Source organism: Protomyctophum parallelum, assembly GCF_964188405.1.
Source record: "Protomyctophum parallelum genome assembly, chromosome: 3".
NCBI classification, from domain to species: domain Eukaryota; kingdom Metazoa; phylum Chordata; class Actinopteri; order Myctophiformes; family Myctophidae; genus Protomyctophum; species Protomyctophum parallelum.
Genome location: NC_139698.1, coordinates 21,892,950 through 21,914,999, shown reverse-complemented (window position 1 = coordinate 21,914,999; position 22,050 = coordinate 21,892,950). Strand labels below are relative to the sequence as shown.

Sequence of the window (22,050 nt, the reverse complement as noted above, 5' to 3'; positions counted from 1 at the left end):
CTTCGGTAGAGATTTCACGTCTGTCCGCTCCGCTGTAGTGTTGACATAGTGTGTGTGTGTGTGTGTGTGTGTGTGTGTGTGTGTGTGTGTGTGTGTGTGTGTGTGAGTGTGTGAGTGTGTGCGCGTGTGCGTGTGTGTGCGTGCACGCGTGCGTGTGTGCTCGCCACGTACTGGTTCTCATTTCTCAAACCTTTCGTGGACCCACAAAATGTGGCTGCAGAACCCATATGAAAAGATAGTGTGCAGCCAGGGACCCCCATAAGTGAAGACAATCGCGTTTTAAAAACCATCTACAGTAGGCCTACTACTGGCTCACAGTTATCTGTGAATAGCTGAAGCATAACACATGCTACATCAACTCGTTTACCCCGCGCCAACCCCGCGGACCCCGGTTTTGAGAAATACTGTTGTCGTCGGCAATAATGCACTAAGCTGATACGTTTGTAGTGATCTGTCGCGGTGAGTTATGAGCGAAAGGCTCCAGGAGTGCTTATGAAAACAGGGATATATGGTGACTAAAGCTCCGGGAGCTGAATCCAGGGACATGTTAATGGCTCCCTTGGTGATCGACCCCGTGCGCGTTTGACTTAGAGTGTCTCTTAACTATAGGCCCCTTCTCTCTATCTCTTGTTATCGTCATCGTTGCTAATATGGAGTGTTTGTTCATCGGGGCTGTGAATCTTTGGGTGTTCCACGATTCGATTCCCATTCTTGGGGGTCAGGATTCGATTCAACTCGATTCTCGATTCTAAATCATTCTCGATTCGATACGTCACGATCAGCGCGATCTACTCCAGTCTTCTGGCATGAAAGTACATTAGTAAAAAAGCTTTTATAATTGTAAAGGTTTTTATCAAGTGATTTTTTTGAAATGATGAATCGATTTTGAATCGTCATAATGAGAATCGCTGCTGTAGTCTGCCTGTCCTCCTCCAGCTCTTTGTTAAAAACAGAAAATACATTTTCAGGACCGGGATACAAATGTCATCCAATCAGAGGAAGAGGGAGGCCGTGCTCCTCTGTCTCTTTTTCCCTTTTTGCGTAATCGTGATGATGACAGGAAGCTGCCTTTGCTGGCGTGACCCCATTGTGTTCCTTAATATCGCAATATCAGTTGCTTAATGTTAGTGAATACTAAGTCATGTATATTGTATATGTCGCTGGGAATGAGTGTTTAATGCTGCTAAATCCCTGTTGCCTTTGGGCCCCCCAGTGGTCCCCAATAGTAACTTGAGAGTGTGGAAATGGAACTGAACATTTGGTTCCATTTGCACACATGCACAAGTTAAATGAAAAGTTTACACTACTCTAAGCGCCTGATGGAGGGGAAAGGAACTGGTTGGAAAATATGCGGATATGCCTGTGCTCTATAGCTTTGAGAAGGGCCATGCAGTGAGGGAGAGAGAGAGAGAGGAGAGAGAGAGAGAGAGAGAGAGAGAGAGAGAGAGAGAGAGAGAGAGAGAGAGATGAGAGAGAGAGAGAGAGAGAGAGAGAGAGAGAGAGAGAGAAGAGAGAGAGAGAGAGAGAGAGAGAGAGAGAGAGAGAGAGAGAGAGAGAGAGAGAGAGAGAGAGAGAGAGAGAGAGAGAGAGAGAGAGAGAGAGAGAGAGAGAGAGAGAGAGCTAGCGAAGGAGAGGAGGAAAGTATAGGAAGGGTTTCGTTAGCAGCACAAACGATGATGAGGTAGTGTGGGTGGTGGGGGTGGGGGGGGGGGGGGTGCTAGAGAGAGAGCGACAGCTGACAGAAGGGGGGATGGGGGCACGGAACCAAAATAGTCATACTGACGGATAAATAGTTACTACCCCCCGCAACACCCCCCCTATGTACATCATACCCCCTGGCAGGTCTCCCGGAGTCTCAAAACTCACCGCAATGCATGGTGGGAAAAAAAGACCTCCTTGATGTAATGGTTCTGCCGTGCCGTGCCCAGTGGTGGACGAAGCACTCATATTTCTCTCTCTTTATTATTATTCTTTTTTACTTAAGTAAAAGTTGCAGTATATATACCACAATGTAGGAAAAAAATACTCTCGTTACAAGTAAAAGTCCTGTATTCAAAATGTACAAAACTATTGCCATCCAAATATACTTATACTTAATATACTTAAGTACAAAAGTAAAAGTGCTTTAGATCTTCGTTCAGAAATATAGCGATTATAGGAAATTTAAATATAAAGTAAGACGTTCTCAAATAATTGTAGTTTGGGGTACTAAAAAAAAAGTATACGATATTTTTCCACTGAGGTGTATAGTGGAGTAGAAGTTTAAAGTGTCACAAAATTGATAAAAGCAAAAGGTATACCTCAAATCAATGGAGTAAATAGACGTTACTCAGCTGCTTTCCCCCCACTGCCTTGATGCATTAATGGTCCTGCCCTACCCCCACTTTCACCTGTTGGTCTGCACAGTGCACGTACAGTATGTGCGTGTGTCTCTCTGCGTGTCTGTGTGTGTATAGTTTGTGTATGTGGGTGTGTGTGTGTGTGTGTGTGTGCGCGTGTGTGTGTGTGTGTGTGTGTGTGTGTGTGCGTGTACTGTATGTTTATGTGTGTGTTTACGTGTTTGGGTCCGTAGGTTCAGCAGCATACCAGCAGATATGTCATCTCTCGTGTTACGCGCTACTGCACGCAGGCGGGGGGGGGGGGAGGGGCCCTCATCATATGGCATAGACCCCCCCCCCCCCCCCGCTGTGTTCCCATTACCTACAGTCGCTTTACCTTTCAGCCCCCTCCTCCCCCTCCTCCCCATGCCATAGCATGTTATTCAACTGCTTTCTTCACACAAAAGTACAAAAGTATATTGGTATCAGAAGTTTCTTAAAGTACCGAAAAGTGAAAGTGCTCATTATGCAGAATGTCTGCATGTATATAAAAAAAGTACCTTGGAAATAGTCAAGCAACGCATTGTGAGCTTGTAGGATAGAAAACCTGAAATGAGACATTCAATGCATGCATAAAGGAGTATTTCACTTTTCCTACTTTAAGTGCATTTTGATGGCAATACTTTTGTACTTTTACTCGAGTAGGCTACATTTTGAATTCCTTTTCGCCATTAACTTTGTGCGTGTGTGTGTGTGTGTGTCTTTGCAGTGCTGCAGCTCAGGATCCAGAACCGCCGGCAGAACGAGATCAATGCGGACTCCGGTGAGTCCTTGCTTTGGATTGGACGATGATTATTGTGATGATGGATCTGCCCGCGTCGCCGCCGCGCTGTCGGATGTCCCGCTAATGACTTTCAACTTGTCTCTTAAGATCTCTGCATGCTGATTAAACAAACGCCGCCAGTGATTGATGCCAGGCCCCGCTCCGCGGTCTAGCTCCTGTGGGTGTGTGTGTGTGTGTGTGTGTGCACCGCCAGGCTAGTTAGTGTGCGCTTTTATGCCAAAGATGTCAGATCTACAAACCTCACAATATGATGTCGCGTGGCGATCGCTATATTCGTCGTCGCACAACGAAGCACACGTATAGGGCTAAAAGACGCTAATATTCGACTGGCGGCGGCTCGCGGGTCATATCCGCCCACCCCCTGGGGGAATTTCTTGTGGCCCCTGGAACACATTCCATAGTGTAAAAATGTATTGTACAATGCCTATGACATAGGGATGAATAATAATAATAATAAGTGACCATTGGCGCTTAGTATTAACCAGTTACTTGTTGTCTTAATGGTTACTTACTGGTAACAATGTTTGTTCATTTTTGTTAGTCCTTTCACAAGAATGATATCACCCTAATCTGGTTGTATTGCCCTGGCCTATAAGTGGTTACTATAGGGAAACGACTAGGTATAGGTTATTAGGGGGGAAACAGCGATCAGGGATGCAATGAATAGGATTTGCCTATTCATATTCATGATAAATGTGTTATTTCTTTTTTTAATTAGGGCCGAAGCCACAGCCTCTATTCATCTTAAAAATACTCTCTGTTAGGTGGGTGTTAATGAACAGAATTGAATTAACAGGACACGTATACGGTAATTGAATATACACCGGAATAAGAAGAAAATGTAGCTCGTTAATATCTTACATTAAAATTCACTCGTGGGAGAACAGTTTGTGGGGGGTGGGTGTCACAAGCTGGCATCGAACATACAGTTCCTCCTTTCAGCCTGATTGATCGGATCTGACCCGAGCTGTTCATTAATTTGTTCCTGTTCCGTTTGGCGCCTCTCTCTCTCTCCCTCCTCTCTCCTCTCTCCAGGGTTGAAGTCTACCTGTCCCTCTCAGAAAGCAGAGAAGGAGCAGAGTGGAGCTCTGGTGAGTTAACTAGCGTATAGCGCCGGCTGGGTTCATCTCAGAACACTGCACTGACTGCACACATCCACACACTGTTAGCAGGAGAACATGTAGCGTTGTACAGATAGCGCCTGGAGACCGACCGCTAGCTAGCTGCTCCCTAAGCGCGCTTGTGCACTGTCCATCTTCTCAAAGCTGTCATGTCACGTCAGCTCACTTGACGGCTGCATGTACACGCGTTCCATATCCTCACCACTGGATTCTGTTTGAACCGCTCTTAACCACCATCTTAAATAAAAGTATCAATACTGCAATATGCAAGTACTACTATTCAGTTACAGACGGCCGCGTCACGAGTACGCATCGTGAGCTTGTAGATCGGCTATTTTCAAATGGCCGAGATGTATACAGGGCTGCAGTGGTTGATGTACGTTTTGTAATATTGCTCAAAACTAAAGTTTTCAAATAAACATTTGGATCCAACATGTAGTGGAGTAGAGTAGATTTGACATTGGAAAAGGTACAAATACCTACAAACTGTACTTAAGTACAGTACTTAAGTAAAGGTACTTAGTTACTTTCCACCGCTGCTTAAACCCTGGTTGACTGGAGTCCCTCAGGGCTCTATGCCAGTGTCTTGGTTAATGTGGTTAAAAAAGTCACAATGTTTTTTCAGGTTTCGCAATTTCAAGATTGTTTTCTTTTAAGAATAGAGAAAGAACTATGTCCGATGACAAAAAGACAAGAAGAGACAAAAGACAAAGTGTAGTCTAATTATATGAACGGTGATGCAGGATACCAATTTCACCCGATCAGAGAGCGAACTCATACATACAGGAGGTCGGGGTAAACCAAGTGCAATTTGAAGTAATGACAACATTGGAACTGTGAAGAAGTGAAGCTGATAAATGGGTAGTCCGTCTCTATGGCTGACATTTGCAGCCCACCTGCAAATGTCTTTCTTGTTTATCGAAGAGCTGACAAGATGGCAGAACAAACACTATATACAGCAATGATTAGTATGAGAATATGGAGCTTTATACCCGTTTCACAATTTAGGCATTTAGCAGACACGTTTTATTCAAACCAAGAAATATCACTTACCCTGGCCTATACCCTTAAATTGACATTATTTTTTATTTTTTTACTGTGTTTGTTTGGACAACTTCTGATGCTTCAGGGTCCATTTCAGAGTTCAAGTAACACCCAGGCTTTGGGCTGTGGATCAACAACAGCAGAAATCCCAATATATATATATACTGTATATACGCTACTACATAATGATGATCCACTTCAGCAGTTTGTTCAGGTGCAGGATAGAAGAGGATAGAACTTTGAAGTAATTTTTCTCAAACTGTTCAATTTCCACCGCATTGACGAGGGCCGCCTCGAAAAGGGAATGCGCCGTGTACTTTAGAGTAGTTTAGAACAACATTTAAACTAACGATACCGCTGAATGCGTTGGATATACTGTATAGGTCGGGCTGAGCCACAGTGGAAACTGCCACCACCTCGCCTGAAATCATGGAAGGCTTTTAGTGTCTGACAGCACTGTGTTATTGCAGCGTTTGCACCGATTTACTGACACAACATAAAAGATAATATACACAGTGCTATACTGACAAAGTACCCGGAGAAATAAAACTCATCTATTGTACTACGTATACACTGAATGAGGGTGGGGAAAAAAACATAAAAACCTGGTATTCGTTGATCGGTTTAATTTATTGCAAGCAAAGACTAAAAGTGTCGAGTCACGTGGAAACATAAAATAAATAAATTAGAAAACAAATGTTTATAGTCAAATAGTCAAACTACTATAGCTCACAAGTACGGAGCGAGCTTGTAGATCTGCTATTTTCACTATAGTTTGTGTCAGTGTCACGGGCAAACGTCTTGAGCTCCAAAGTTTGGGATCCGCTGTTTATTCACTAGGGCGGTGCCCGCCGGGGGGGCCAGTGGCAGTGGGAGCCTGCATGGGCACTATAGGCAGGGCCCCTGCATGCCCAGACAGAGCCCGGGCAGAGGACCTTTTGTGGCGGTTCTGGACAACCGTGGGTCTGACCGACTCGACACCGGGCACTGCACTCACTGTGGGGGTGGGGAACGCGTGTGTCGAATTTGAAGTATATAGGTGGGGCGAACGGTTCTCGAGTTACGTGGATTACAGACGTACACACACACACACAGACTTGGTGCATTTATAGTTATTACATTAGGCTCCATTGGGAACTAAACAGATGATAGGTGTGTGTGTTTGTGTGTGTGACTGTGATAGAGCAGTATAGCTTCATGGGTCATGGCTGTTGGTTTGACCTGCTGCCATTTCCTCCACACAGCGCTTAACAGACGATGCTGCCACTCAGAAGTCGCCCCCTAGTGGTCGGAAAACGGAAACTGCACAAGGTGAATGCCCTGCCTTTTTCTTTTCTTTTCTTTTCTTTTCTTTTCTTTTCTTTTCTTTTCTTTTCTTTTCTTTTCTTTTCTACTGCTTTGTATATGCTTGTGTATAACTGTATATGCTCAATTGCTCACAGTAAATTGATTATTAACACGTTTTAGTGTGAATACAGCTTTTCCTATATCTTTCTGCGCTCCCCGTCTCTCTCTCCCTCTCCTTATATATATATATATATATATATATATATATATATTAATGCAGATGAGAGAGTTAAAGATCTATAAGATCTACCATCTCTCCATCATTTAGCTGCATGGGGACCACCTGGAACCCCCTCAAGGACCACTGGTGGTCCCCGGACCACTTATTGAAAACCACTGATTTAAGTGGCGGTTAAGTGGGTCAGTTAAGGGGTGGTTAAGTGGGTCAGTTATTATTATGTGGCGGTTAAGTGGTCAGTTAAGTGGTGGTTAAGTGGTCGGTTAATTGGTGGACCGCGAACGCTTTGGGCCCAGCTCACCCCGAAAGGGTTTTTTATCTCTCTCAACTTTCCGGTGCCTTTTTGTTTCGGTGCAATCCGTGCGATGTGACGAAATGAATTGTGTGTGTGAATCCTGCAACAGGACCCAGGAATTTTCATCGACCGTCAATCAAATGTGAATGTGCGCCAGATGCATGTGCCTTGTAAATCAGTCCATTCTAAATCAGCCTATAAAACATAACGGTTGATTGACAGAACACCGTATACTATACACCCTCAGCCATCTATGGAACACCTCTCCTCTCCTCTCCTCTCCTCTCCTCTCCTCTCCTCTCCTCTCCTCTCCTCTCCTCTCCTCTCCTCTCCTCTCCTCTCCTCTCCTCTCCTCTCCTCTCCTCTCCTCTCCTCTCCTCTCCTCTCCTCTCCTCTCCTCTCCTCTCCTCTCCTCTCCTCTCCTCTCCTCTCCTCTCCTGTCTCCATGTCCTGTCCTCGATCAATTACTACTCTTGGCACTCTAAAGAGAAATGTGTGTGTGTGTGTGTGTGTGTGTGTGTGTGCGCACGCGCGGTCATTACAACTGTAAATCTGGCAACAGCAACGTGCATCTTCAAACCACAGCTGTTCTCCAATCCTGTTGCTTTCTCTCTCTCTCTCTCACTATTGATGTCCCATCTGTTCTAATTCGTGCACACACACACACACACACACACACACACACACACACACACGCACGCACGCACGCAGACTATACTATTCGTTTTCAATGGATGCCAGCGACATGAAGATTCACAACCAAAAGATATAATTTTTGAATCTTTTGATTCTTGGAATAGTCTGTCCACGAAGTGAAGAGAGGGGGGGGGGGGGAAGAAATATAAATAAAAAACACCAAATGCAGCAAGTATATAGTCTGGATCCCAGGCTATATCCCAGATGTCCGTCTGTTGGATTCTGAATGGCTGTCAATGCTACTATCGCTCATAAAACGTCTCTGAAAGTGATCCAGACCATATCGTTTACGGCTCCCCTCGCCGCTATATATGCAGCGGTCGTGCCATCCACTTCAGTCAGAAGCGTTTCTTAAAAGCCTTGTTTATAGTCATCGCTTGTAGTTACGATTCATAATTATCATTATACGGTATAGTTATTGTGCTCTCAGTGTTGAACTGGCACTCAGATAAAAGAAGATATGTCTTTGAACCATATGAAACAAACATTTCTCCAGAGAGGACCGGGGGAAATGCTCCTCTCAAATATGGGGATTGGGCACGCACACACGCACGCACACACGCACGCACGCCACGCACGCCACGCACGCCACGCACGCAAGCACGCACGCACGCACGCAATCTGTATTCACCTTCCATTCTCTGTGTGTGTGTTCCAGCCACAGACAGAAGTGTGTGTGCTGCTCAGAGGCAGAAGAAAGCCCGGCACACGGAGCAGGCCGGTCCAAGGTTCCAACGACGGCCCGGCTCCCTGGAGCCAGCACACACGCACACGCCCGCCCCGGACCACTGTTAGTACACACACACGCACACGCACACGCACACGCACACACACACACACACACCCCGGACCACTGTTAATACACACATACACACGCCCGCCCCGGACAACTGTTAGTACACACACACACACACACACACACACGGAACGTGCACACACTCACACACACACAACGCCCGCCCCGGACAACTGTTAGTACACACACACACACACGTGCGCGCACGCACACGCACACACGCACGCACACACTCACACAACGCCCGCCCCGGACAACTGTTAGTACACACACACACACGCGCACGCGCGCACACACGCACGCGCACACACTGACACATACACCATGCCCGCCCCAGACAACTGTTAGTACACACACACACACACACACACACACACACACACACGCTGCATTGTGAGCTTGTAGATCTGCTATTTTCTAAAGAGGCTTATCCATTTGAAAACTCTGAACATTCTGCATAATGAGTACTTTCACTTTTGGTATACTTCAACTACATTTTGACACCAATACTTTCGTACTCAAAATACATTTCGAATTCCTGACTTTTACTCGTAGCGGATCATTTATACACTGCAATATCGATGCGTTTACTTGAGTAAAAAAGAAATGCCAAGTATAGTTTCCCCTGCATGCGGCGCTGCATATTAACGACCTCCATGCTCCTTCCTTCCTCTCCTGCACAGGTCCCGTGGTCTCCTTCCCTCTGTCCTCTGATGTCTTCGAAGGTGACATCTCCTCCTGCTCCTCCTCCTCCTCCTCCGCCGCTGAGCACGGCCTCCTCCTCCTCCCCCTCCGCCAGTCGCCTGCAGCCTTCTCCTCCTCCTCGCCGTCGGGCCTCCTCCTCCCGGGTGACCAATTACTGAGTGACTTGTCGCCCGCTAACGGCCCGCCCCTCCACCACCACCACCACCACCACCACCACCGCCACAGCCCGAGTCACGCTCAGGTGAAGACGATGATGACTGATTTGGATCGAAAGGGGAGGGGATGTACCTTCAAAGGGGGGCGTCCGTTCAAAACCGAAATGTCAAATATCGAATGAACTATATTATACCATTTAGGCCTGACGTCAAAAAATAAAATAAAAAGTCTTCTGAAAGAATATATATTCAAAGATTTGTGCCGCATTTTTATGATTAAAAACAAATAGCAGACCTACAAGCTCGTAGCGCGCCACTTGGTGGCGCGCTATGAGCTTGTAGATCTGCTATTTTTCAATAGCTAAAGTATAACATAATGCTTAGTTAAAACACCAAAAGGGGTTCCCCCCCAAAATGGGTTATACCATAAACACGGCGACGTAACGAGAACCGGTGTGGTTGCGATTCACTGGATTTGAACGTCAATTTTGTCAGATTCGAGGTGCCCCTTTTGAGTAGTTTCAACTGGCCAGACAAATTATCGCTATAGAAATTAGATTGCACTAATTTGTATACATCTGTGCATGAGGTCATTCTTCATCAATAAGTCAGTGTCTCCAAAAACGTATAGTTACTGCATTTCAGAATCAAATGACACGTTACATGCAGAAACAGGGTGGGGTTCTCAGGACGTCTGTGGACACAAAACGTTCCCAGTTCTATCCCTGGCAATTATCCTGGTCCAATTGCCCTTTCGGAAAAAGCTCACATGCAGGACTAAGGCAGTGTTTCTCAAACGTGGGGTCTGGGCGGGACCCCCAGGCTTCCTTGAGAGCGGCGTTCCGGGCTGGCAAAGTCACATGATTGATAGTTGTGATCCAAATGGACCCTTTATGGGTCTGTAACTCCGACAGTGTATAGGAACCTTAGCGAAATGTACCCCTGGAGGGTCCATTTGAGGACACTGAGGATTTGACACTGTATATAGATTGGGGTGGTCCCAGAGATTAGAAACCAAAGTATATCAACTGGGGTTCCTTCTGTGGCCTGCAGCCGCGTATCAAACCGGAGGTCACCTTGACATGAACTGCTTGAGAAACACGGGACTATAATAATAAATGAATATCTGCCAAAAAAGGGGGTCTTGACGAGCGCATTAGGTTTCCGGAGCACGCTATGTGGCTAGAGTAGAGAGTAAATGTTAGCAGACAGACAGGTGTATATTAACAGGCTCACGGCGTCGCTCTGACATTCTCCTCTGTTTTCTTTTCTTTTTTCTTTTGCCTTTCAGTCGGCTTTGGTGTTGCTCCCGGCAACCGAGGGCACCGGCCAGCCAATGGGCATGACGCTGCAGGGCGAAGCGACCTCCACGGCAACGACCGGGAGACCCGGCGGAATGTACGTGACCTCCTCACCGGCCACGCCCCTGCTGCCAAAGGTATGACCGCGCCGCGGCTCGTTAGGAGGCACAGGAGACAGGCTGGTGGGTTTTTCTCCCCCCCCCCCCCCACCCCCCCCTCCAGCCTGTCCTTTGAACCACTTTTGAAACCTGCATGGCCTCCTGACTTTTGGGGGCATGTGAAAAGTGTGCTGCAAGTCAGACGGTATGCCAGTCACACGGTCTGTCTGTCTGTCTGTCTGTCTGTCTGTCTGTCTGTCTGTCTGTCTGTCTGTCTGTCTGTCTGTCTGTCTGTCTGTCTGCACCCGTTTCCACTGATATCATTTGACAAGACCTGTCAGTCAGTCAGTCAGTCAGTCAGTCATCCCCATCAATCCTGACTAGTCATTGGTCAGACCAGTCATTAGTCCTACAACTACAACCTATCTCAAACCCTCACCCTAAACCTAACCTCCCACGGGGGCAGCACACCTACACCTAACCTTAACCCATGTCTGACCAATGACTAGTCTAAACTAATTACCCCATCCTTCCAAGATACCGTATGGGTAATGTTTAACCCATTGAAACCGGGGAAAGCATCTGAGACATTTTGGATTTTAGCCATATTTTATACTGGCTATTCCAAGCTTGTAGATCTGCTATTTGCGAAACATCATGAAATTATTTTTATTTATTTATTTTTAACTCAAAGCTTTGCTTCTGGGTGTCCCTGCGGAACAACATATTTGGAATAATGTCCGCCAGGTCCGCCGCCAAAGACATGCAATTCCGGGGGTTCTTAATTGACACGAAGACCACTGTAAAGAAAATAAAAACCAATGGGATTTAGAAGACATTTTGTAGAATGGGCCTCTGGAGAGGAAAATAAACCGTGTCTGTTGTCATTCTATTTAATTAGAGTTTGTGATGACGGACGTGCAACGACACTGTATACATGTTTTCCATTGAAACCCAAAGGTCAGGTCAGTCAGGGATCCGTGACCCCTCTGCATTCATTACTGTCAATTCACACAATTCAATTAATGTAGGGGCTCCATCCCAGGGCCCTGCAGGTTAACACACACACACACACACACACACACACACACACACACACACACACACACACACACACACACACACACACACACACACACACACACACACACAGACACACAATGTCAGCTACATATCGGTGTGTTGTTGGCTCAGGTCTCGCGTTCGCATTTCATATCGGGATATGACCTTGGCATAAATCACTTTGAGTCACACGTGACGTTTTGCTGTGTGTAAACGGTGTATAACATTCCCTTCTGGCACTGAGAACGTACAGTATACAGTATACCTCATGCTGGTGCTGGGGTTACATATAGTTGCATCGTTTCAAATGTACTTAAAACAATGTAACCCCCAATGAGCTATAGGCCCTGCATGTTTGATACGTTTTTGAAAACAACTTAATATGTATTCTTTGTTTTGTATTAATTCATAATATTCATCAAGAGTTATATTATTGGATCATGGATGAACCCGGCTATATCTTCCCTATTCCCGGGAAAGAACATCAAAATATATATATATATATATTTCTCTTTCCTTTTTCGGGCAAAGAGATTTGGTGTAGACATAGCGAGGCTGCAGCCGGTCAATGAACTCAATTTAAATCAGTGGTTATTTCAACCTTTTTCACATGGAAATCCATTATTTATTTATTTATTTTGCATTTTGAACCATGAATGAACCACCATTTGATGAGATTTATTTATAGCCTCTCAGACTGACATCTTGGGATAAGAGTTTGTCTTCAATTACATGCCGTATTGATGTTGGTATAGATGACAGACTAATAATAAATTAAGCAATGCAGATGTTTAACAATAAGTTTACTCTTGAGAGCGTGAAAATGGACCCGTATACGGGTCCATTTGGTTTCATTTTCACGCTCTCAAGAGTTTAAGATCTTATATTAAGGGTGCATACTTAGTTTAGACTAGTCATTGGTTAGACATGGGTTAAGGTTAGGTTTAGGTGTGCTGCCCCCGTGGGAGGTTAGGTTTAGGGTGAGGGTTTGAGATAGGTTGTGTAGTTGTAGGACTAATAATGACTGGTCGCACCTAAGGGTCCAACCATTTTGATACCAGCTCTACATCATTTAGCTGCAGGGGGACCACCTGGGTCCAGGTCTAAATGGTTAAATTAACCCCTTCTCTCTCTCTCTCTCTCTCTCTCTCTCTCTCTCTCTCTCATGGGTCCTCTCTGCAGACAGCTCGGCCCCCCGGCAGCCCCTCGGCCTCCGCCGCCCTGATCCCCTCCCTCGCCTCGGCCCGTCCCCCCCGCCCGCGGAAACCGCGGGAGACCAAACCCAAGATGAGGAAACTCAAATACCACCAGTACATTCCTCCTGACCAGAGAGTTAGCCCTGCGACCGCAGGTAACGCAAACCCCAGGTTATGCCGTAAAATTTACGGCATATATATTTACGGCGTAAATATATATACCGGTCAACTCCAAATGGGTTACGGTTGAGAATGTATCTCACGTATTTAAGTGTTATAATTAAGAAATGTTATACTTAAGGGTGTACGTTGTCGTGATTATATGAGGCGGAGCTGAGGAAGCGTCGTTGAAGTGCCAATAATCACGATAACGCACAGCCTCCCATGTAATATATGCACAATAACACATATCAAAATGTATTCATATTGTGGGACATGGAATGTAAGCACAGAATGTTATTAAAACACCCTATGATTTTGGGGAAGCAATGTATTATTCTAAATATATATTTTTCCCCCTAAAATGTTTGAAGTTTTATAGTCTTATGATTGGTTTCCCTTAAAAGATAATAATAATAAATAAATAAATCACATTTAAAAAAATCTGTTTTAAGTCTGAACTATCGTTGTCGTTTCCTCTAGTGGGAGGAGCCATTAAGAAGAGCCCCACCGCTGCCCAGCCCATCGTCGACCCCGCCTACTCTCATCTCCTGCAGAAACAGCAGGTGTTCCTGCAGCTGCAAATCCTCCAGAACCAGCAACAACACCAACAGCAACAACAACACCAACAGCCAACACAGCAGCAGCAGCAGCAACAACAACCAACTAATGCTGTGCCCAGGTATGTAGTCGTTGGCTTCACTCACACCTGCACAACAGATTGCTGTATAGCCGAAAGCCGCACAACAAAAATGTTGTGTCAAACCATGTGACTTCCATTGGAAATGCATGACACTTGACACCTACCCTTTGTTTACATCTAGCATGCAACAATGTTGTATGCTAGATGTGAAGGTGTGAGTGAAGCCTAATGCCTGACTCACACCTTCACAACAGATTGTTGTATAGCTGATGCATGAGACTTGTTGACTGATGCAAGCTCGCAATTCATGTCCAATGGGAGTCACATGGTTTGACACAACATTTTTGTTGTATGAGGGGGTGGGGGGCAGTCAAAACACAGCCGAAAGCAGCACAACAAAAATGTTGTGTCAAACCATGTGACCTCCATTGGAAATGCATGACACTTGACACCTACCCTTTGTTTGTTGTATGCTAGATCGAAAGGTGTGAGTGAGGCCTTATACTTCAGATTTACCTCATTCACACATCCAGTGATAAAACACAGAAAAGCTAAAATTGTTATATATATATTTGTTTTTACAGTTCTCTGTATCAGATCTCTGTATTTTTAGATATCTGTGTCAGACGAAAGATCAAAGAAATAACATGTTTTTATAAATTTAAAAACAAATCTCTAACTTGGAAAAATAAAGTGGTAAAAGTTGTTCTTGGCAGTGGATGGGTGTTAAGTATGAGAGAGAGAGGCGACCAGGACAAGAGCAACAAGAGCTGAGAAGCTGGCAGGAGAGGTGGCAGGAGGATTTAGTTAAAAGCCCCACGACTGAAATTGCAGTGGGGGAGAGGGGTTCTGTTTCAGTGTTTTAGTTGCTTGTCAAGGAGATGAGATTTCATTTTCCTATGCCATCTGCAGCGGAGGAGAAGCCAATCAGATGGCCAGGTTCTCCGGGGCGCAGCCTGTCGGCGTGCGGACAAACCACACCCCAGCAGATGAAAGTACCGGAACCCCGAAGCCCGAGCTGCTGCCTGCCAACCTCGTGGACCTAACGGTAAGACAAGAGCGCCACCTGGAGGTCAAGCACCTTCATCACGGCTAAAAGAAAGAAAAGCAGGTGCGCTTGCTTGCTTAACTCTGGAAACCGTCCATGGTTAAGGAAGGCAGTGGGTGCTCAGCTTTGAAAATAACTTAACTCGTGGAAAAAGCGGCATTAAAGATGCAATTCAGATGCAATTTCTCATGTTTATTTGAGAACGCTGACGCGTTTCTTCTCTGCTCTGAAGAAGGCAGCTGTTTGCCGAAACAACATTTTTGAATAGTTAAAATGGCCAGTCTACAAGCTCACAACGTGTCAATGTAGATTGGCTAGTTGAACCATTCAAAAATGTTTTTCAAAATAGAAAAAAAAAAGGCAAAGAGGTTTAGGGATAAGGGGTTTAGCGGTGACGAAAATGGAGCCCCGGCCTAGTCTCTTGGCAGAAACGTGAACGTTACATCACTTGACCCTCCCCCCCTCCTCCTGCCCCTTCTCTTCCACTGTCACACCCCTCACCCCCCTCTCTAACCGTCGTCCATTAACCACCCCCCCCCTCACCCCCCCTCCCCCTCTCCACAGGTGTCGGAGCTCCGTCAGCAGCTGAGGAAACGCGGGCTGCCCGTGTCCGGCACCAAGCCGGCCCTGCTGCAGCGCCTCCGGCCCTTCCAGCTGCCCCACACCTGCCTGACCCCCACCCCCCTCTGCCAGCTGGAGCCCCTCCTCCCCTCGCCGGCCCCCTCCACCCAGACTACCCCCGCCACCCCCACCGCGCCGTCGCTGCTGCTGCTGCCGCCGCCGCCGCCGCTGACCCCCGTCATGAGTCACAGTCCCAGCGGCAGCTCGGCGTCCAGCTCCGCGCCAGACTCGCCCGTCTCCAGCCCCGGCCAACGCCTATACATCCAGGTTATTATTATTAGTAGTAGTAGTTTTTAGCATTTTTATTTATTTATTTTTATTGAATAACGTGAGCTTGCTATAGTTTCGTTTTTGATTTGTACTAAAACTGAAATTGTATTTTTAGTTTAGTTTTTTTTTTAATAAAATTACTTTTAGTGTTTAGTGTTTAGTGTAACCCTTGGTCTATTTGTGAGGACATTAGTTTACTGTCTATAATAACCTTTGGTCTATACATTCAGCCCAGCGGCGGAATTCCCAATGGAGTCCACCACGGCGGCATTCCGGGCGTGGCAGTGAGCGTGGCGGGCGAACAGTGCGTCTTCCTGGCGCCTCCCGCTGGCACCCCCTCGGGCACGCCCAGCCCCAGCCTGCCCCTCTCCTCCTCTTCGTCCCCTTGCTCCGCCTCCTCGCCGTTGCAGCAGTGTGGCGCCCCCTGGAGGACAGACCTGGAGCAGCAGATGGAGCTGAGCTTGGAGGAGGCGATGAGGGAGAGGAGAAGGAACCGACCCCGGGACCGCGCCTTCAGCACAGTGACTGAGGTGAGGACGGATCCATACTCTCTCTCTCTTCATAGTGTTTACACATGGTTTAGAGTTTAGAGTTTAGGCATAGTTTCTATGAGCTTAGGGTTAAGGTTGGGACACCAACAAATATGTTAATGATGTTTAGAAGATTTAGAACACTTTCCTGGGGTCTTTATGTGTGTAATATGTGGTTTTAGATATTTTAGATTTTAACAGTGTTCATGGTGTCACAGATACTGGTCTCACTTCCTTCCTGGACCACATGTTGTCTCTGCCCTCCCCCTATCCAAGGAAGAGCAGTGCACCAAAGCATTATGGTAATTGTAGTCTTATTGTAGTGTTTATGTCTTTGCAGTCGTGTGTTGGATCGCTCCATCCGTTCCTGCAGCAGGATCCAGGCAGAGTCAGAGTGAAAACGGAGCCAGTGGACGTCGAGCAGACAGAAGTCCTCTTTACCCAGGTAAAACACTAGCTCTTTACCCAGGTAAAACACTAGCTCTTTACCCAGGTAAAACACTAGCTCTTTACCCAGGTAAAACACTAGCTCTTTACCCAGGTAAAACACTAACACCAGCCATTGCCAGGCTTAAAGTGGGCTAATTGTTGATAGTCGTAGTGGTATATATCAATTACGTATCAAAACATTTAAATACAGTAATAAAGTAAAAAAAACGTATACACTAGTAGTTTTAGCACTTTCCAACACCACTGCCTGAACGTTCCACAGTTGCACAGGCATGTGACCTTAAAATAAAGTTAAAATACTATGGTTTGCCAAACCGCATCCTCTAAGGAACACGCATGCACGCTCACAAGCACACACACTTTGACACGCGCCACGTTAGTTAAAGCATATACAGTTAAATGGGACGTACTGAGAATGTAAGAAAGTTGTTTGACCTCACAAAAGAGAAATATACCAAGGGGAGACTTCATGCTGAGCCTCTGAGGAGAGCAAGATATTAACACACAAACACGCACACACATACTGTTAGATTAGCCTAATCACATAAGGCAGGGTCCTATTAGAGGGTCTGATTGCCCTACAGCACAGCAACATGACCTTACAGCGGAAATCCTCCAAACTTTAATTTCAAGGAGCCCCAAAGTTTGATATGCGGGCATATCTCTTGTCTCCATATGTTAATGTGTTGTGTTCTCTCATAATGCCGAACTTGATGATATATACCACAGCGTCGCACAAAATAATCAAAAGTAGCAGCCGAACAGCAAGTCCGAAACGTGGCTTGAAACGGAGCGCAAATAAGTGACGCGTTTTGAACACTACAGTAACTTTTTATGCATTTGAATTAGAATTTTGGACATACAAGGTTTCCATTTATTTGTAAATATATATATACAGTATAATATTTTGGGGACTTGACTTATTACTTACTGACTGTTGGAGTAACGGTGCCTTTACAGTCATAGCATGCCTTATGACCTGTCGACTCACAGTGTTCCTCCAATCACCAGGTGTTCTGCTGCCAGCCGTGCGACCCGATTGGCCAGGACTTTGAGCTGCCCGTTCAGATCACAGCCAGCCCGGTTCAGACTCCTCCCACTCCCTGCAGCGTCCGCAGCTTGGAGGAGGAGCTACAGGAGGCCATCCAGAAAGCACAGGTCAGTATCAATTCAGTGGAAAGTAACTAAGTAGTCTACAGTGCATTTACATAAAGATGGAGTGCTGTGATTTTTTTTTCTGCAGGTGTGGTTAGAATATTGAAATAATCCCCTCAGGTCAGGTCATGCACAGTAGATTTGAGAAGTACACCGGTTGGTTGTGATGCTTCAACATGTACGAGTTCTAGACAGAAACTTGAGATCAAAAGCAATGAAAAAAGGAGCTGAAAACAGGAAGGACATTCATTGAAAATACCTTTAAGAGAAACGTGAACGGAATCCATTACACCTGGAAACTGATTCAGATAGCTTAACATCAACGGCTATTAAGCAAAGTGTTCCATAATTTAGGGGATATTGCAGTTAAACACAAAGTGCCATTTTAAAAGCACCCACTTCACTTTAGCTAGAGCCATGGAAATATTAATACCACTTGAACTGCTATGGGGAGAACATTCGCCCCAAAATAGCCTATCTAAAAGCTTTGCGATGTCATATCCACCATAGGAGAACAGTCAGCGATGCCTTCACTGGCCCATTTTAAAGTTGAACATAAATATTATTGGACCATGGAATATTGAATATTCTATAAGCCTGCTCAAAGCTCAAAACAGCCCTATCTGTCAAATGTTTGGCCGGTCAAACTAGAACAAATGGATTATTGAGCAGGAAATTGACCTATGTCCAACACAATGTAGCCTAGTATATAATTATGATGAATATCATTTTGGAATGAAGGTTTTATTGTGCAGTTAGAAAATGAAATGTTGCATGTGTCTCCTCTACAGATGGGCCCCAGTCAGTCCCTAGAAGACATTCTAAATTAAATGTTGCATGTGTCTCCTCTACAGATGGGCCCCAGTCAGTCCCTAGAATACATTCTAAATTAAATGTTGCATGTGTCTCCTCTACAGATGGGCCCCAGTCAGTCCCTAGAATACATTCTAAATGAAATGTTGCATGTGTCTCCTCTACAGATGGGCCCCAGTCAGTCCCTAGAAGACATCCTGGATGACTGGATGCCGTTGCCAAGCTATCATGTCGGTCAGTATCTCATAACCGCTGTAAACCTGCCATCGCAACAACATGTTGTAGAATACTAAACATGCAAGTGACAATAGCACATCTACACGCTTCACGTCATGTCGCTTCATGACACATCGTGAGCTTGTAGATTGTTCTTTTTCTTCCTTTCTATTCTTCTGTGAGACATTGTGGGGGTCTTTTTCGGCCCTTTATTGATTGTCAGTCAGTGAGAGATAGACAGGACACTGGGAGAGAGACAATTCAACCTACTAGGTCTTCAGCAGGCAAATATGATGATTGATATTTGCCTGATGAAGACTTAGTAGGTTGAAACGTTGCAATTTGTTGCCTCTAAATAAAGTAAGTCTCAATCAGTAAGTCAGATTTGTTACCACTGAGTTAATCGGGGATAAATAGAATCTTGACCAACAGGTCTATAGGTGACCTTTGACACGACCTAAATGTCTCAATAGAGGAGCAGGGAAACTGAAACACAACCACCCCAATTGTATAAGTTATACTGTACTAGCCCTTACCCGTTATATATATATAATCTATATATATATAGATATTTGCCCCCCCCCCCTTGTGGCCGCGGGGGGTACTGCGCCCGGGTGCGTTTGTAATTGACTAATCAATTAATTAATAATCATTAATGTGTCAAATCGAAAAAGGGCTTCGTTACGCCCTCCACATGCATATGGTCAATGCCTGTGTGAAAAGTGGGAGTGATTGGTGCAGGCAGTAAGGAGTTACGGTACTGTTTCTGACAGACACACACACAGACATTGTTAGAATTATAGTATGATTAACATACTCTAGTCTAACATACAGATTGGACAACATTTACTTTATTAGTTAGTTAGTTGTCACGTAGTGAGGCTTTAAAAATTCAATTCATTTAAAAACCGTTCTCCGTTCACTCCAGCTCTTTTGGACGCCGCCGCCCACATCAACGACGTGCCCCAGCAGCCCTCCCAGCAGAGCGACCAATCGCAGCGGCCCTCCCAACAAAGCCACCAATCGCAGCCCTCCTCCCAGCAGAGTGACCAACCGCAGCAGCCCTCCCTCATGCAGCAGCAGAGCGACCAATCGCAGCCCGGCTCCGCCCTGCAGCAGCAGCAGCAGCCCGGCATTGGCAACAAAGACGACAACTTCCTGTCGTCGCCGCTCTGCTCCTCCCTCCTGCTGGAGATGCCGCCGTCTCCCGTGGTGACGTCGGCCCCCCCGCCGCCGCTCCCCCCTCCCCCTCCCCCCTGCGCCTCCCCTCTCTCCTCGCCCTCAGCGCGAGGAGGAGGAGGAGGAGGAGGCAGGAAGAGGCGGGCCGCCGTCGCCTTCTTCGACCCCTCGGAGTGGCTGGAGACGCTGTCGTGCGGGCTCCGCCCCCTCAGCCCGGCGCCGGCCTGCAGTGCGCCGTTCCTGGACGACTTGGAGTCGGACCTCAACGTCAACCGAGTGCTGGACATGTTGATAGAGCAGTGGTGAGGGGGAGGGGCTGCTGCATCGGCGCTTACTTAAAGTGGGTATGCGTGTGTGTACACGCACACACACGCACACACACGCACACACACACACTCTCTCACGTGTGTATGCGCGAGTGTATCAATGTCGGCTGTTTTTCGGTGCCTTCCGTACATGTTGCTGCATGTGCGAGTATGAGGACATTCTGTAAGTTTTGTTGCAGACAAACGCGGGGGGGGGGGGGGGGGGGGGGGGGGGGGGGAGTAGACGCACGGCAACGAGGGCCTTGAAGGTTGTACATAGGGGACTTGGCCTTCTTGCCGTCTTCTACATACAGTACATCCATTCATCCATCTTCAACAGCTTATCCGGGGTGGGGTGGCGGGGGGCAACAGCTCCAGCAGAGAGCTCCGGACTTCTCCTCTCCAGAGCAACATATTAGTGACTTCATTCTGGGGGGGGATCCCGAGGCATTCCCAGGACCAGTTTGGAGACGTAATCCCTCCCTCTGGTCCTTGGTCTGCCCCCCCCCCCCCCCCCCCCCCCCGGGGGTCTCCTTCCAGTGGGACGTGCAACGAGGACCTCCCTATAGGGGAGATGCTCGGGAGGCATCCCTACTACGTATCGATGCCCGAACCACCTAAAAGCTGGCTCCTTTCCAAGCAAACATAAATACAGATACATTATTTACATAAATACTGTGCATACAGTACATACCTGCATGTATTCGGAATCACTGTGGCTTTGGCTCCACGCAATGTCGAGAGCCAATCCGCAGACACACACACACACACACACACACACGCACGCACGCACACACGCGCGTGCCGCTCTCCCTCGCTTAAATCCAGTTGTGCCGAGCCAGACATGACAAACAAACAGAGCCACACCGGAGGGCACGGTGTGTTTGCAGTCGAAGGGACCGGTGGGAGAACTTTGTGGTTGTTGCATATTAATTTCAACATGCTTCCTGGCAGCGCTGGGATCCTGTTGTTCTCTGACTTATCCTCCAAGCCCTTCACTGCCACGCTTGGTTTGCGCCTCAGCGTGTCCCCGTGGTGTTGACTTAAGCTACTGAGTTGCGGCAATCCATATAGTCTGTTTTTAGAGTGTGTCAAAGCCACCCCAGGGCACCGTGTGTGTGTGTGTGTGTGTGTGTGTGTGTGTATGTGTGTGTATGTGTGGGAGGGGTGTTATTTGTGTGTGTGGACACACACACACACACACACACACACACACACACACACACACACACACACACACACACACACACACTCACACACACAGGCTTCAGTGCCAGACACAAGCAGAGGTAGCATGCTGGCACAAGTTGGCATGTTGTGTGCAACTGTGCATACAGCACGCGCACACACACACACACACACACACACACACACACACACACACACACACACACACACAAAATGCTTCCATTGTGTACGTATCGACACTATTGCCAAATGCACTTGTAGCTGTTTGTTTCGCATACAATCTGTCTGTGTGTCAACTTTGTGCGGTCGACCTGGAA

At 46.6% G+C, this 22,050-nt stretch overlaps 1 protein-coding gene across 1 annotated transcript in view; it reads left to right on the top strand.

Moving 5' to 3' along the window:
• LOC310855842 (uncharacterized protein) overlaps positions 1-20,748 on the top strand; it is a 29,614-nt gene extending 8,866 nt beyond the window's left edge. Inside the window, exons 3-17 of the mRNA XM_083761005.1 lie at positions 3,088-3,141; positions 4,198-4,253; positions 6,572-6,638; positions 8,502-8,633; positions 9,323-9,585; positions 10,791-10,937; positions 13,143-13,311; positions 13,799-13,997; positions 14,871-15,006; positions 15,571-15,894; positions 16,128-16,427; positions 16,768-16,872; positions 17,889-18,035; positions 19,013-19,079; positions 19,990-20,748. Coding sequence (XP_083617131.1) covers positions 3,088-3,141; positions 4,198-4,253; positions 6,572-6,638; positions 8,502-8,633; positions 9,323-9,585; positions 10,791-10,937; positions 13,143-13,311; positions 13,799-13,997; positions 14,871-15,006; positions 15,571-15,894; positions 16,128-16,427; positions 16,768-16,872; positions 17,889-18,035; positions 19,013-19,079; positions 19,990-20,546 — 2,723 coding nt within the window. The 3' untranslated portion in view covers positions 20,547-20,748. The remainder of the gene's footprint in view (positions 1-3,087; positions 3,142-4,197; positions 4,254-6,571; positions 6,639-8,501; positions 8,634-9,322; positions 9,586-10,790; positions 10,938-13,142; positions 13,312-13,798; positions 13,998-14,870; positions 15,007-15,570; positions 15,895-16,127; positions 16,428-16,767; positions 16,873-17,888; positions 18,036-19,012; positions 19,080-19,989) is intronic.
• The last annotated feature ends 1,302 nt before the right edge of the window (positions 20,749-22,050 follow it).